Source organism: Saccopteryx bilineata, chromosome 7 (assembly GCF_036850765.1).
Source record: "Saccopteryx bilineata isolate mSacBil1 chromosome 7, mSacBil1_pri_phased_curated, whole genome shotgun sequence".
In the NCBI taxonomy this organism is placed as follows: domain Eukaryota; kingdom Metazoa; phylum Chordata; class Mammalia; order Chiroptera; family Emballonuridae; genus Saccopteryx; species Saccopteryx bilineata.
Genome location: NC_089496.1, coordinates 7,408,404 through 7,421,661, shown reverse-complemented (window position 1 = coordinate 7,421,661; position 13,258 = coordinate 7,408,404). Strand labels below are relative to the sequence as shown.

At 34.6% G+C, this 13,258-nt stretch overlaps 1 protein-coding gene across 11 annotated transcripts in view; it reads right to left on the bottom strand.

Moving 5' to 3' along the window:
* The window catches only part of CACNA2D1 (calcium voltage-gated channel auxiliary subunit alpha2delta 1), a 591,296-nt gene that overhangs the window by 100,816 nt on the left and 477,222 nt on the right, over window positions 1-13,258 (bottom strand). For all 11 annotated transcript variants that reach the window (XM_066238152.1, XM_066238142.1, XM_066238148.1 and 8 more), the window contains exon 11: window positions 1,120-1,278. In XM_066238152.1, coding sequence (XP_066094249.1) covers window positions 1,120-1,278 — 159 coding nt within the window. The remainder of the gene's footprint in view (window positions 1-1,119; window positions 1,279-13,258) is intronic.

Genomic DNA, 13,258 nt, shown 5'->3' with positions numbered 1-13,258 from the left:
GACAGGGAATTGTGAGACACTCAATAAATATTGGCTGAATGAATGAATGAATGAATGAACCAACTAGTCAGACATCTCAATAACTATTTAGAAGATTCACTTAGGGAACAACAAAGTCAAATTTTCAGAAAAGACCACAAGCAAGGCCTTATTCAGTGATTTGGCAAATATGATAGGAATTACGTATTGATTTGGCACCAGCCATGAGCTAGTCCTTAAAGTAATAATGATATTGACTTCAACTCCAGCCCAACAGCTGAAATACACATGAGGTTTGCTGTGTCACATTCTGCAGACAATCCTGTCCACAACCTTCTGGTGTACATGCAATGGTGACTCCCATTGTATAAGTGAGGAAACCAAGGTACAAAGCAGTTAGGTCCACACTCTTAACCATAGTGAAAATACTATCTGAGAGATACAGAACTTTATGAAGCTTCCTGCTTTCAACTAATTCAAAATAAAAAATATGAGATGGCCATTAGATAATACAGTCCAGGTAGAGACACCTGATCTTACATGCGTCAGGCAGTGGGCTATGCCAGAGTCCAATGGGCTAACTGTAGATATCAACGGGTGCTTCGTTCAGGGAAATCTTTCCCAAGAAAGGAGTTTCTGTTCTGGGACTTTTTTCCTATTTAACCTTCTACTATTTTGATGTTTCTGTAAATTTAGGAACAATTTAACTTCCCTAAACTAGATGTTTAAAACTAAAATATTTCTAGCAAACATTTGATAATTAAAAGCACAAGTTTCCAGATAAATATTGCAGCAACTATAATAAGAAAAAAAATATTCTAAATATGGCAACTAAGTTTTAAATGCTTATACAAAATTAAATTATTACCATATAAGTATGTTTTTAAACGTAATTCAAAAATATGATAGAAGAAAATATCTAAAAGGATAAGAAAAATGCATTTTGTATGCTTTTTGAATTTCAATTTCAAAATAAAAGCCATTCAAAGATTGCTACTGCTTGAACATATCTGTTTTCTAAACACATGAAAAACAGCATTGTTATCGAATTCTAGATAGTGTAAATATGTACTAGGATATTGAAATTCAGTTAACTACAATTCAATAATGAAAGAGAAAAGGGGATGGTATTATACTTACATTAAGCAGCTGTTCAAAAGCAAAGCTAAAGCCCTTCTTATAATCTGTAATTCCTTTTGCTGTCATATTATTCACAGCATCTTTCAGCACTTTCTTATTTCTTACATTTGCTTGCACAAGGTGATTAAAACAGCTTACATCCTGTGCTTTGCTGTTAAACTGAAAAAGAAAATATATAAATGAAATTAAAATCAACCATATAATTTTCATTGAACTTACTATTTATGTTTCTCAATTCCAGTACATTGCTTTCTCTTACAAAAATAGGACAGGTAACAAAAGTACAGTAAGGGTCAAGTAGTAATTTTCCTCTAAGACCCCAAATAATACTGTAACTCTGAGCATGTCACTTACCTTCTGAAGCCTAGTTTCCCCGATTATAAATTTGGGATTTGAGTTATATGTGGTCCCCTTCAGCTCTCAAATTTTATAAACATTCAGACAAAAAAGAAAAAATAATAATGAAATGTATTCAGAATCCAGAAATGATATGATGCTTGTGCAAGATACAGGAAGAAACTGTATCTTGCCTCTCATAAAGAAGAGCTAGATAGGAAAATAGTATACTGTATTAAAGGATCAAACGTTTAAAAATTTTGAAATTTGAGAATAGAGTCTTATATTTTAAAACAGGAAAGCAACATGAGAGCAGCAAGCACCCCTGGAGGCCTTTTAGAACCATCACCTAGAAGCTCTGCACAGAACTCAGTGCCATTCAGGAGGCAAGCCAAGGCCAGGAGATCACCACGGAGAGCTCCTGCTGTGAGTGATGCGCCCTCGAAGGACAAAGAGGCTGCGAGAGGAGAGAGAGCACATAAACTCCCAGCATGCCTGCCCAAACAGAAAACTTAGGAGTGATCATCAAAGTAATTCCACCACTTGTATAAAAAGTATTCATATATTCCATTGGATATTTCCACAAAGATAAGGACAGTGGGAGTAGTGCAGTAAGATCCAGGACACTGAGATGAGTAAGCTCATTCTATCATTTATTAACTTTGCTATTTGTAAAAGGCCCTCTGGGGGTGTAGATCCTCACATTTGCAAATGAGAATAATAAAACCATACTTGTTAGGAGATGGTGCGGCTGGCCAGGTAAAAGCTTGAAGATGTTCTCAGATAAAAAAAACATACCATTAAATAACTTCAATAGCTGGATCACAAGCCAAAACAGAAATTTTATAAGTGATTATATATTCATATAAATATAATGCATTATTTTTTTCCCTCTGAAGGTCACTGAAGCCTAATTATAGGGTGCAATACACTTTTCATTAATCCATTAAGCATGTATTCCCTAGCAGTATATTATCTATAAAGAATTATGTCAGGTAATAAGTTTTATGCCTTCAGATATTAAGTAAACTGGGCATATGCATACACAGATATATGTTTGTATGTATGTAAACATATATGGTGTTTACTATGTGCTGCATTTACTATATACTCAATAAATATTAGTCATTTCTCTTGGTGAGTGCCCTACAGGATGAGTGTTATTATTTTCCATGAAGAAATTTAAGCATAGAGAAACAAAATAATTTGTCCACAGTCACATAGCAAATAAGTGATGGAATTCAGACTAGTACTGGGGCAGAAGAGTCTAAGATTTTAACTATTCCTACATTGCCTGTGAATGTATTATAGTAAATTATGATTACTTCTGAAAAAGAAATATAATATTATGCTCTAGGAGACAACATCACGGAATGGGTTCTAATTTGAATTGTGAGCAGCTAGTGGGAAGAAATCTCCCTAAAAATGGCATTCCTAGAGAAATGGTTCATTGAATTCTATGGAGGAAGAACATTCAGGCAGATAGAACAACCCGCAAAAGGCCTGATGTGGGGTGGGGGAAAAGGAACCTTTAGGGAAACAAAAAAGAAGAGTTTATCTCAGTCACATGTGAAGACAAATGACATAAAGTGAGCTCAGGAAAGGAGGAAGGAGCTAGATCATGCAAGGTCTAATGGAAATGCTGAAGATGTGGGATTTTATTTTCTGTCAAATGGAAAGTCAAAGAAAGATTTTAAGCCAAATCCAAAATAATATAGTCTAGAATTTTAAGAAATCACCTTAGCTATTGTTTGGGTAATGGATTTAAGGTAAGCAAAAGTTAAAGGAGGGTGAATAATTAAAAAGCTATTGTGGTAACCAAGTTGAATATATAATTGACTTTGTTATTTGTGGAAATGATGGAAAAGAAAGGAATTAGGATCTATTTTGGAGGAAGAATCAATAGGATTGGTGGTAGATTGGATATGTGGTTGAATAGGACAGTGCTCCCTTGATTGATGATCAGGTTCTGCCGTGGGCATCTGGATGGCTGGCGGATTGACTAGAGGACTTGAGGAATAGTGACAAAAAGCACAGAGTTCTAGTGAGGGTAAGTTTTCAATATACAGGCCGTCCCTGGGTTACGGAATGGGTTCTGTAGTTTTGTTCTTAAGTTGAAATCGTATGTAAATTGGAACAGGTACATTTACCTATTAAAAGCAACTTGGATGTTTGTCTTACTTAACATACGTTTATTTTTATTTTTCTGTGTGTATAACTACTTGCAGATTTTCAAATACAACCTTAAACAATCTTGGATGATGCAGATGATGATGGACCTGTTCGAGAGGCTGAGACTGGTGTTGCAGTGTCAGGGTTTGTTTCTGCTGCTGGAGTCAGGTTCTTGAAGTCGGCATCAGGGAGGTTTATACAGAGCTTTTCTTTTTCTCATCATAAATGGCCCTTTAGCATCTCAGGTCTTCGGTAACTATATAGCAAACTCTGGTGAACCTCTCTTTATCAGAATCTTGCTCCTCTAACTTTGCCATTCCTGCTTCAATGAGATGAAAGCATCAGCTATTTCTTTTGTAGAAAACTTTTTTGGTTCTGGAGTTTCTATTTTCTTCCCTAAATGTTATCATATGCTGATCTAGTTCCATAAAGTCCTCATTGGTTAGATCTTTGCCATGGGAGTCAAGTAACTCTATAATATCATTTTTACTGATGTTCAACTGCAGTTGATTACTAATAGCCCTTAAGTGCTCTGTTTGTAAGTATGAGTTGTACGTAAGTTGAACGTTTGTAAATTGGGGACTTACTATAAGTGAGATATGCAAATAGAGATATCAAAAAACCAGAACAGTTAAAGTATGAGGCTCAAAAGAAGTCTTCATTAAAGTTAAGTGAAGGAGGGTGGGTAGGTGTCCTTAAGAAAACAGAGTAAGAGTTAAGTTCCCATGGAGTCAAGAAAGAAACAAAGTGATTGGACTCTCTTGGATAATAAGAGAAAAAAGGCTCAAGAGATGACATTGCAGTTCAGAGACAGAGAAGATGAGGACTTACTGAACTCATCCTGGCTATATAGGCAAAACTCAGGGGCGTGCACTGAAGAACAATGGGACAAGATGGCATGTGCGGAGGGTCACCTTCCAAGTGCCTTAGCTGGGAAGCAGACAAAAAGAGGCTGGTACCTGTAAAGGTACACCCGGACTCAAGAAAAGCCATCCTTCAGATAAAGATGCAAGAGAGGATTGATATTAAAGAGCAAAGAAAGAAAAAGATTCAGGAAAAAAAAGAGGTGAAAGTTCGGGAGGACGGAATACCACTGTCATCTGTAAGGATGACCCTTTAAGAAAATACTGACTTCGCTGTTCTAGGAAAGAAGAGTGTGAGCTGAGTCCAGACACTCAAGTCTATAGATCTGGTGTTGAAAAGATGATGGTTACTGGCCCTGGCCGGTTCGCTCAGCGGTAGAGCGTCGGCCTGGCGTGTGGGGGATCCGGGTTCGATTCCCGGCCAGGGCAAACAGGAGAAGCGCCCATTTGCTTCTCCACCCCCTCCTCCTTCCTCTCTGTCTCTCTCTTCCCCTCCCGCAGCCAAGGTTCCATTGGAGCAAAGATGGCCCGGGCGCTGGGGATGGTTCCTTGACCTCTGCCCCAGGTGCTAGAGTGGCTCTGGTCGCGGCAGAGCGACGCCCCGGAGGGGCAGAGCATTGCCCCCCCTGGTGGGCGTGCCGGGTGGATCCCGGTCCGGCACATGCGGGAGTCTGTCTGACTGTCTCTCCCCGTTTCCAGCTTCAGAAAAATACAAAAAAAAAAAAAAAAAAAAAAAAAAAAAGAAAAGATGATGGTTACTATCTGTGACAAAAGTGAACAATGAGGCAAGGTCATCAGGATAAAGTAAGAGAGGAGATGATTTGAAGAAAGTAGAAATTAAATAGCAAGTAAAACGTCCAGCACTTTCAGATAAATAATTTGAGTTCTTTCTTATTTTTACATTGAACTACTTCCAGGTACATCATGTATATAAGAACAAAGCTCCAATATGTTTCACTGTTTTGTATAAATTTGAATGTTGAAAATTTAGTATTTTCAGGTCAAAAATCTAACTCCCACTGCCTTTTTTTCATTCCTTTCCATTCTCTGATAACATGATACAACCTTAAACATGTTCCATTTTGAAAATAAAAGAATGTGAGAATTTCCATGTTAGTAAAAAAAAATAGTTCATAATATATTGATAGAAAAACATCTAACCTTAGAGAGTTATTAGATATGGTTATAGAAAATTGTGTTAACTGATTTAGTTCAACCATGAATCATTATAAAATTATGTTTTGCCTAAAATGAGCATTGAATAATGAACGTATGGACCTGAGTATTCTGATTGGCCTTGACCTGCTTTTAAAACAAAAGAGTGAAATATCTCAATAAGTCACTTAATACAAACTAATTAAATGTAAATTTAATTTGTTAAGTACAAATTCAGTGGTGTATAACAGAAATACTATTATATTCATAATCAAATTCATAAATAATGCTGAGAAAAAGTAACTTACAAAGTATAAGTCCCTATAGCAAATCTTATTATCCTATGGAAAGGGATGATAAATTTTAAGTCTAAATTAGGTAAGTATATATTCCACAGACATCTGATATTCATATGCTTTTAGAACAGAAAAGAATAGGTTTATTTTCATGAACTGAAACTGCAGTCTTTGGTAACATGTGCCTGGATTTCCATTTATAACCTGCATATTTAATATACAAACCACACACACACACACACACATATTAAAAACCACAGAGCAAAAGTTTAATAACATACCACCATAAAACTTTGAAACAGTATATGGTGAGTGAAAATAGATTTAAGAAGCCCTGCTTTTGTCATCTATCAAGAGAATACTTTGTTTAAAAATGTATGTTTAACTAACCCTACAGAATCAGAAATTTAAGCTAACACCATGGCAATTCTTTTCCTGATGCTTTATAATTCAACCAGGTAGGTCCCTTTTAAAACTACTGAGAAAAATCTCTATGAGCATCTGAGACAGGAAAGTGTGCTGTGTACCGTGTGCATCTGCTTAGAAATCATGAGGGACTTTGTATCTATGTTCCAGTATTTGTCCGTTCTTTCATTTTCCCTTCCACTTCTCCTGTTCCTTCTATTCCTCTCCTCTACACTCAGTTGTCCCGCTAACCTCAATATCCTTTCCTTATAAAAGGCTTTAGTGACCTTCCCCAATCAGGTCAGATAACACTGTTATAAGCTCCCCTAAGTCTAGATTAATTTTTTTACAGAACATATCAGAGTTATCATTTCATATTTCTTTGTATTAATATATTACTTTTTTCTTTCTTTTTTTTGCCAGACACAGAGAAAGTCAGAGAGAGGGACAGATAGACAGATAGGGACAGACAGACAGGAAGGGAGAGAGATGAGAAGCATCAATTCTTCATGTGGCACCCTACTTGTTCAATGATTATTTTTTCATATGTGCTTTGACCAAAGGGGCTACAGGAGAGCAAGTGACCCCTTGCTCAAGCCAGCGACCCCATGCTCAATCTGGTGAGCCTGTGCTCAAGCTGGTGAGCCTGCACACAAGCCAGTGACCTCGGGGTTTCAAACCTGGATCTTCTGCATCCCAATCCGACACTCTGTCCACTGCGCCACTGCCTGGTCAGGCATTTTGTATTGTATCTTGATCGAATCTTCCACTGAATTAGAATCCCACATGGTCAAAGAAAATGGCCATCCCACTACTGCATCCTCAGCACTTGGCATATAATAGATATGCTATGAATATTTACAGAATATTATGGAGTTTAAGAAGATGAGAAGATGGTACAAAATGTTGATCAATATTAAAACTATACACTTATTACTGTAGTGATTGTATTTTAGTTGTGCAATGTGTTTATACTTGTACCTTCATAAATACAGTCTTTCCAGACAGACACTATTAAAATAGTCAAATGAAGATAAACATAAATCACCTAGCATAAAGTAGATGCCAGCACATAGATGTTAAAGCAATTGTCATTCTATCATTAAGAAATTATTTTATTAAAAACTTTAGTATTATACTCAATACCAAAATCAAAATGGATTCCTTGATGCATAAGATTCAGATAAACAATATCAGTTTTAATGAGATTTAAATAAAGTTCACTAACGAGATGAGTATCTGAGTATCCCTCAAACTTTAGTTTAATGTATAAAACATTCTCTGAAATAACCATAAACAGTAAATTTCAAAGAACTTTTCTAGTAAATATCATAGTTAAATACACACTTCAAATTAAAAGACACTCTAGGTCCCCTTCAAAAAAAACAACAATTTCTCAAATCAAGTAAACTAAACTCTTGGTTTTATAAAGGCAGTATCATTTTGTTCTGATGATTTCTGCTGAATAAGAGACCATTCCAGCAAATATTTTTTATATATATTTATTTCTTTATTTGTGGCAGAGATAGAGAGAGACAGAGAGAGGGACAGATAGGAATAGACAGGAAAGAGAGAGATGAGAAGCATCAATTCTTTGTTGTGGCACCTTAGTTGTTCATTGATTGCTTTCTCATAATGTGCCTTGACTACAGGGCTACACCAGTCCAAGTGACCCCTTGCTCAAGCCAGTGACCTTGGGCTCAGGCTGGTGAGTCTTGCTCGAACCAGATGAGCCCACACTCAAGCTGGCAATTTCGGGGTCTCAAACCTGGGTCCTCCGCATCCCAGCCTGATGCTCTATTCACTGCACCATCACCTGGTCAGTCCATCCAGCAAATATTTCTGACAGCAACTTTGCTGCCCATTGGATTAATCTGGGATACAAACAACATAGTGTTGGCATTGCCCTGTTATGCATCATAAGTCAGAGAAGCACCAAGTTCCTGGAAAGCAACCTTGACTAGGAATGGCAGTTATAATTCACCTTCATGGAACACAAAGTTTCCCTTTGAAAAGGTTAGTGGGCAAAGTAGTTTTACCCTAGGAATTAAAAAGAAAATCTGAAGGTAATGTTCTTTTACAAAGTACTGCAGAGGAAGTTCTAACAGGCAACATGTGCCTGACCATTCAGCACACTTGTCATTTCCATGGACTCCCAGCTTCCATAAAGGCAGACTTCATTACTTTAGGGTACTTTGTCATAAAACATTCTTTACTGGGCAAAATGAACATCATTTGTAATTCCTTGGGTTTTAAAAAATTTCTCTATATCTAAATTATTCCTTAAAGCATGTTCTAATGATCTTTCTTCTATCATTTTTGCACGTAAAAGAGATATAGTGTGAAAGCGTGGACTCAGGTGTGCAATCTGCACAGTCAAGTGCTCAAATCCAGACTGGCCTCATTTGGAACACGGGTATCTGCTTAAATTACAAAATATACAAGTATACTCCTTTACATAATTTAACTATAATTTTTATATATATAACAATTTTAAATTATATAAAATAATTAATTTAAATGAAGTATCTAAATTAAATAAATTTAATCCAACTTTTCTAATCAAGCAAGTATGTACAATTACAAATTATGTTATCCGACACTATCCACATATTAGACACCAGAGGGCAATACAGGAAAAATAAAAGGAAAGTGAACACAAACTGTGATCTTCAAAATCTTGGTTAATTTTATTCCTATTAAAAATGCTATTTATTTATGTTAAGTTTTCTATTTTATAGAATATTTGTAAACTAAAAATTATAAGAAAAAAATTAAATTGTCCTAAAACACAGAAAAAATAGCTGATAATTCTTATCCATACCCATGAATTCATATTCCCAGTTAAGAATGGTTTTAAAGTTCTTCACCTATTGCCAAAACTTTCCAAAAATTTTGAGTCAATTTACAATATATGTGTAACAATATTCATTGTCATAAGCACTTCACCTTTTTATTGCTAAGTTATAACAAATAAACTCATAATTTTTTTTAATTGTTAAGTACAAAGAATAATTCAATATTTTAATTATTACTTGAATTTCCTTAATTGCTAAGAAGTAAATTTTTTTTCCTCATATGTTAATTTTTATACAAGCTTGTGAATATACTATTACATTTTATTGATTAACTTTTAATTTTAAGCTATTCCTCATGATTTATTAATTTTATGCTTAGAAAACCACCTGCCAATCAGGTAAATATTCATTTATGGTCTCTACTAATATTTGGTGGTTTTGTTGCTTATTTTACATTTTGGTGTTTAGTCATGTTGCAATTTACTTCCCACAATAGTAAGAAGTAACAATTAGATTAAAATATTTTTAAAATAGCCAATTTTCCCTTTTATTGAATAATTATTATGTCATGATCCACTCTTTACTATCAATTAAGATTTGAGATACATTTCTAGAAGTTTACATCCCTTTAACTTTCCCATTATTTCACCAACTTCTTACTTTTTAATACTAATAACAGAAATATTAGACATATATTGAAAAACCACAATTGTGCCAAGCTAAGCACGTGTATATGTATTAATTCAATTAACCTTCACCAAGCTTATGGTTTTAGTTTTGATATACAGTTGTCCCTCATATCATGGTTCATTTTTTATGGTATCACTGTATTGCAGATTTTTAAATTGTATATATCTAATTTTGTATCACGGATTTTTCACTATATTGCGGGATTTTGTGTTATATAGGCATTTTTATATATTTATTATTTTAATTAGTTTTGCAGTAAAATAAGCATTTTCTAGCCTAAAAAATTGAAAACAATATAAAAATATATAAAATATTAATTAAAATATATTAGTATTCACTGGTGAGTACCCATATAGAATTTTGTATGTTGTTAAAATTATGTAGGTTTAAGAGTGTAGAAAGTGTTTATAAGAATGTGGGAAAGGTTAACAGTGTAAAGGTTTATGAGTGTGGGGAGGGTTATAAAACCTTTAAATATATATAAATAATAAAATAAATATAAGGTCGCTACTTTGCCGATTTTCGCGTATCGCTGGGGATTCTGGAACCTGACCTCCGCGATAGACAAGGGACCACTGTAGTTTCCATTCTGCAGTTGAGGAAATAAGGCTTAGAGTCAGTCACACAGCAACCAAGAGTCAGGGCTCTACCTCCTAACCCAACCCGACCAACCGTTTCCAGTGTGTACCAGAAGAGGAAACCGCCATGCCCTGCCACTTGACTTTTTTCTCAAATGTATTCTTAATGAACTCTGAAACTATACTGCTCACAAAAATTAGGGGATATCTTATAGTTTCAGATTCATTTTGAAATATCCTCTAATTTTGTGAGCCATATATAATTAAAATGGCATTTACGAAAAAACTTGAGAAAAACTGACATCATCTGAGTCAGTTTTTCATTTCAGGAAGAATTATTCATTAATTCCACATTTATAACTCTCATCTCCATTTCTACTGTCCTGCATACATCTCCTACATTCTTTCCTCTTTTCTTAACATGCAGGTTGTAAATATATTATTAACAGTACTACTAGGTAATTCATGAGTTTTGCTAATGTTGTGCATTTGGTTTTAATTTGTATTATTAATCTCTATTCAGGGAAAATCAGAAGGTGTAGTCACCAGGAACACTCTGGGACTTGAACTCCTTTGTCCTCAAATTGAGGTGCTGTCCCCAAACACTGACTGCTGGTTTGTGGTTTCTTGGGTCTACTGTATAAAAAATATAAATTTTCATAAAAATTTTTCCACTTTTTAATTCTATTTTGGAAAATCAGGTCTAGTCCAGGTGCTGCCAGTAATTAACATCATTGCCACAACTGGTTCAATGATCTCTTCTGAGCTCTGGGCTTCTCCTTTCTGAAATATTGATAAAAAGGAAATCAACTCAAATCTAAAATCAGATCATGGAGATCTGACATTTTAACTATCAGAAAAAACTACATAAATAAGTAGCAATAATAAATATGTACATGTCAAAAGAAATTGTAAACAATAAAATAGTAAAAATATTGATAGCATCATCAAGACAAAATTTATGTTTGCCTAATTATAAACCACAGCCCACCAAAATTTTTTATAAATGTTTTCATTTTTAAACAAATATTGCAATTAACTTGGACTGTAACATATGCAAAATTCAGTCTACTGACCTGCATTAAAACAGTGAATAAATTTCTGCATGTGTTCCAAGTGTCATTTTAATATATCCTATTTGCATTTTGATACAGAAAACATTTAAACCTTTTAATTGTAAGCTTCAAAAGTAATTTGTATTTAGATTCCTCACTTATCTCTATTTGTTGTTTATATTTTCTCAATCATCCTTTAATCAACCACTGTACAATCCTGATTTCATACTACTTGTCTAACCAAAAATATGGGCAGTATTTTCTACATCATTCTTAAGATATAATGATCATATTCGTATTATATCTATTACAAGTATTTTTTTCATAGCCTCATGGAAATCTGAACGTCAGCTCCCATAGGTAAAATTGTAATGAAATGATCAAATGGTCACGTACTCTTTGCTCTCTTCCTCTTTACCAACACTGTGATGCAGAGCTGACCAATGTGTTTAATATTTTTATGGTTCCTATAGCTAACTAGTACTTGGAACATCTTTTCCCACTGACAAAAGAACAGTTGTGAAGGCTGGTTAAAGGACACAAAGAGAATGACCAGCATACCTAATCTTTTTACAGAATGAAGATATGGCAACACTAATAATATATGTGAAGATAACTGGTCACTTAAAAACACAGTTATATTTTATCACTGATTGAAATCTGGTATAAAATTCTGATACCTATGTTGCATTTCCTCCTCCAGCACTGTGATGATTTTTGAGTCAATTCAAGAAGGACCACTATGTGCCTTGAAATGTCCTATATACATAGTGCTATTCAAAAATCAAGGTTTATCCCTGGTCAGGGCATATACAGGACAAATCATGTTTCTCTTTCTCTAAAATCAATAAATTCTTTTTAATTATGGTTAAAAGTTATGCATTTACCAATAGGTAACTTACTATATAATCTCTTTATATTTTAATTTTTTTTCTCTTTTAAAATTAATTTTAATTGAATTTAATTGGTGACATTGTTTAATAAAATTATATGTTTCAGGTGTACAATTCTATAATACATCTTCTGTATATTCTATTGCGTGTTTACCACCCAATGTCAAGTTTTCTTCTATCATCATTTATCCCCTTTACCCTCCTCTACCTCCTCCACTCCCTTACCCTCTGGTGATCACCACACTGTTGTCTATAAGGTTTTTTGTTTGCTTGTTTGTTTTGCTTAATCCCTTCACCTTCTCCACCCAGTTCCCCTCACCCTCCCCTCTGACAGCTGTCAGTCTGTTCTTTGTATCTATAAGTCTGTTTCCATTTTGTTTATTTGTTTATTAGATTCCACATATAAGTGATATCAAATGTATTTGTTTTTCTCTGACTGGTTTATTTCACTTAGCATAATATGAAAGTAAGCATGCTAAATAATTAGCAATAAGATAGTTTAATTTAATTAAAGTAAGCGTGAGCAAATCCGCTAAGGGTACAGTTCATGTCTGGCTACCCAATTTCTCTGCCTGTACTCAAGATTAAATGAATAAATGTACTTTTGAAAAACTGTACCCAATAAATAATGACATACATGGAGTCTGTCTTTTCCTAGTCTTTCAAGCCCCAGCAAACAAATCAATAACTTTTATATTTTTAAAAACAACAGCTCAGCCCTGGTAGCCCAGTTGACTAGAGCATCATCCCAGAGCACAGAAGTTGCCAGTTTGATCTCGAGACTGGGCACATGCAGGAGCAGACAGATGTTTCTCTCTCTCTCTCTCTCTCTCTCTCTCTCAAATCAATACAATAAACATTTTTAAAAAATAGCTCAGTCTTAAGTATTCCCTCTGCC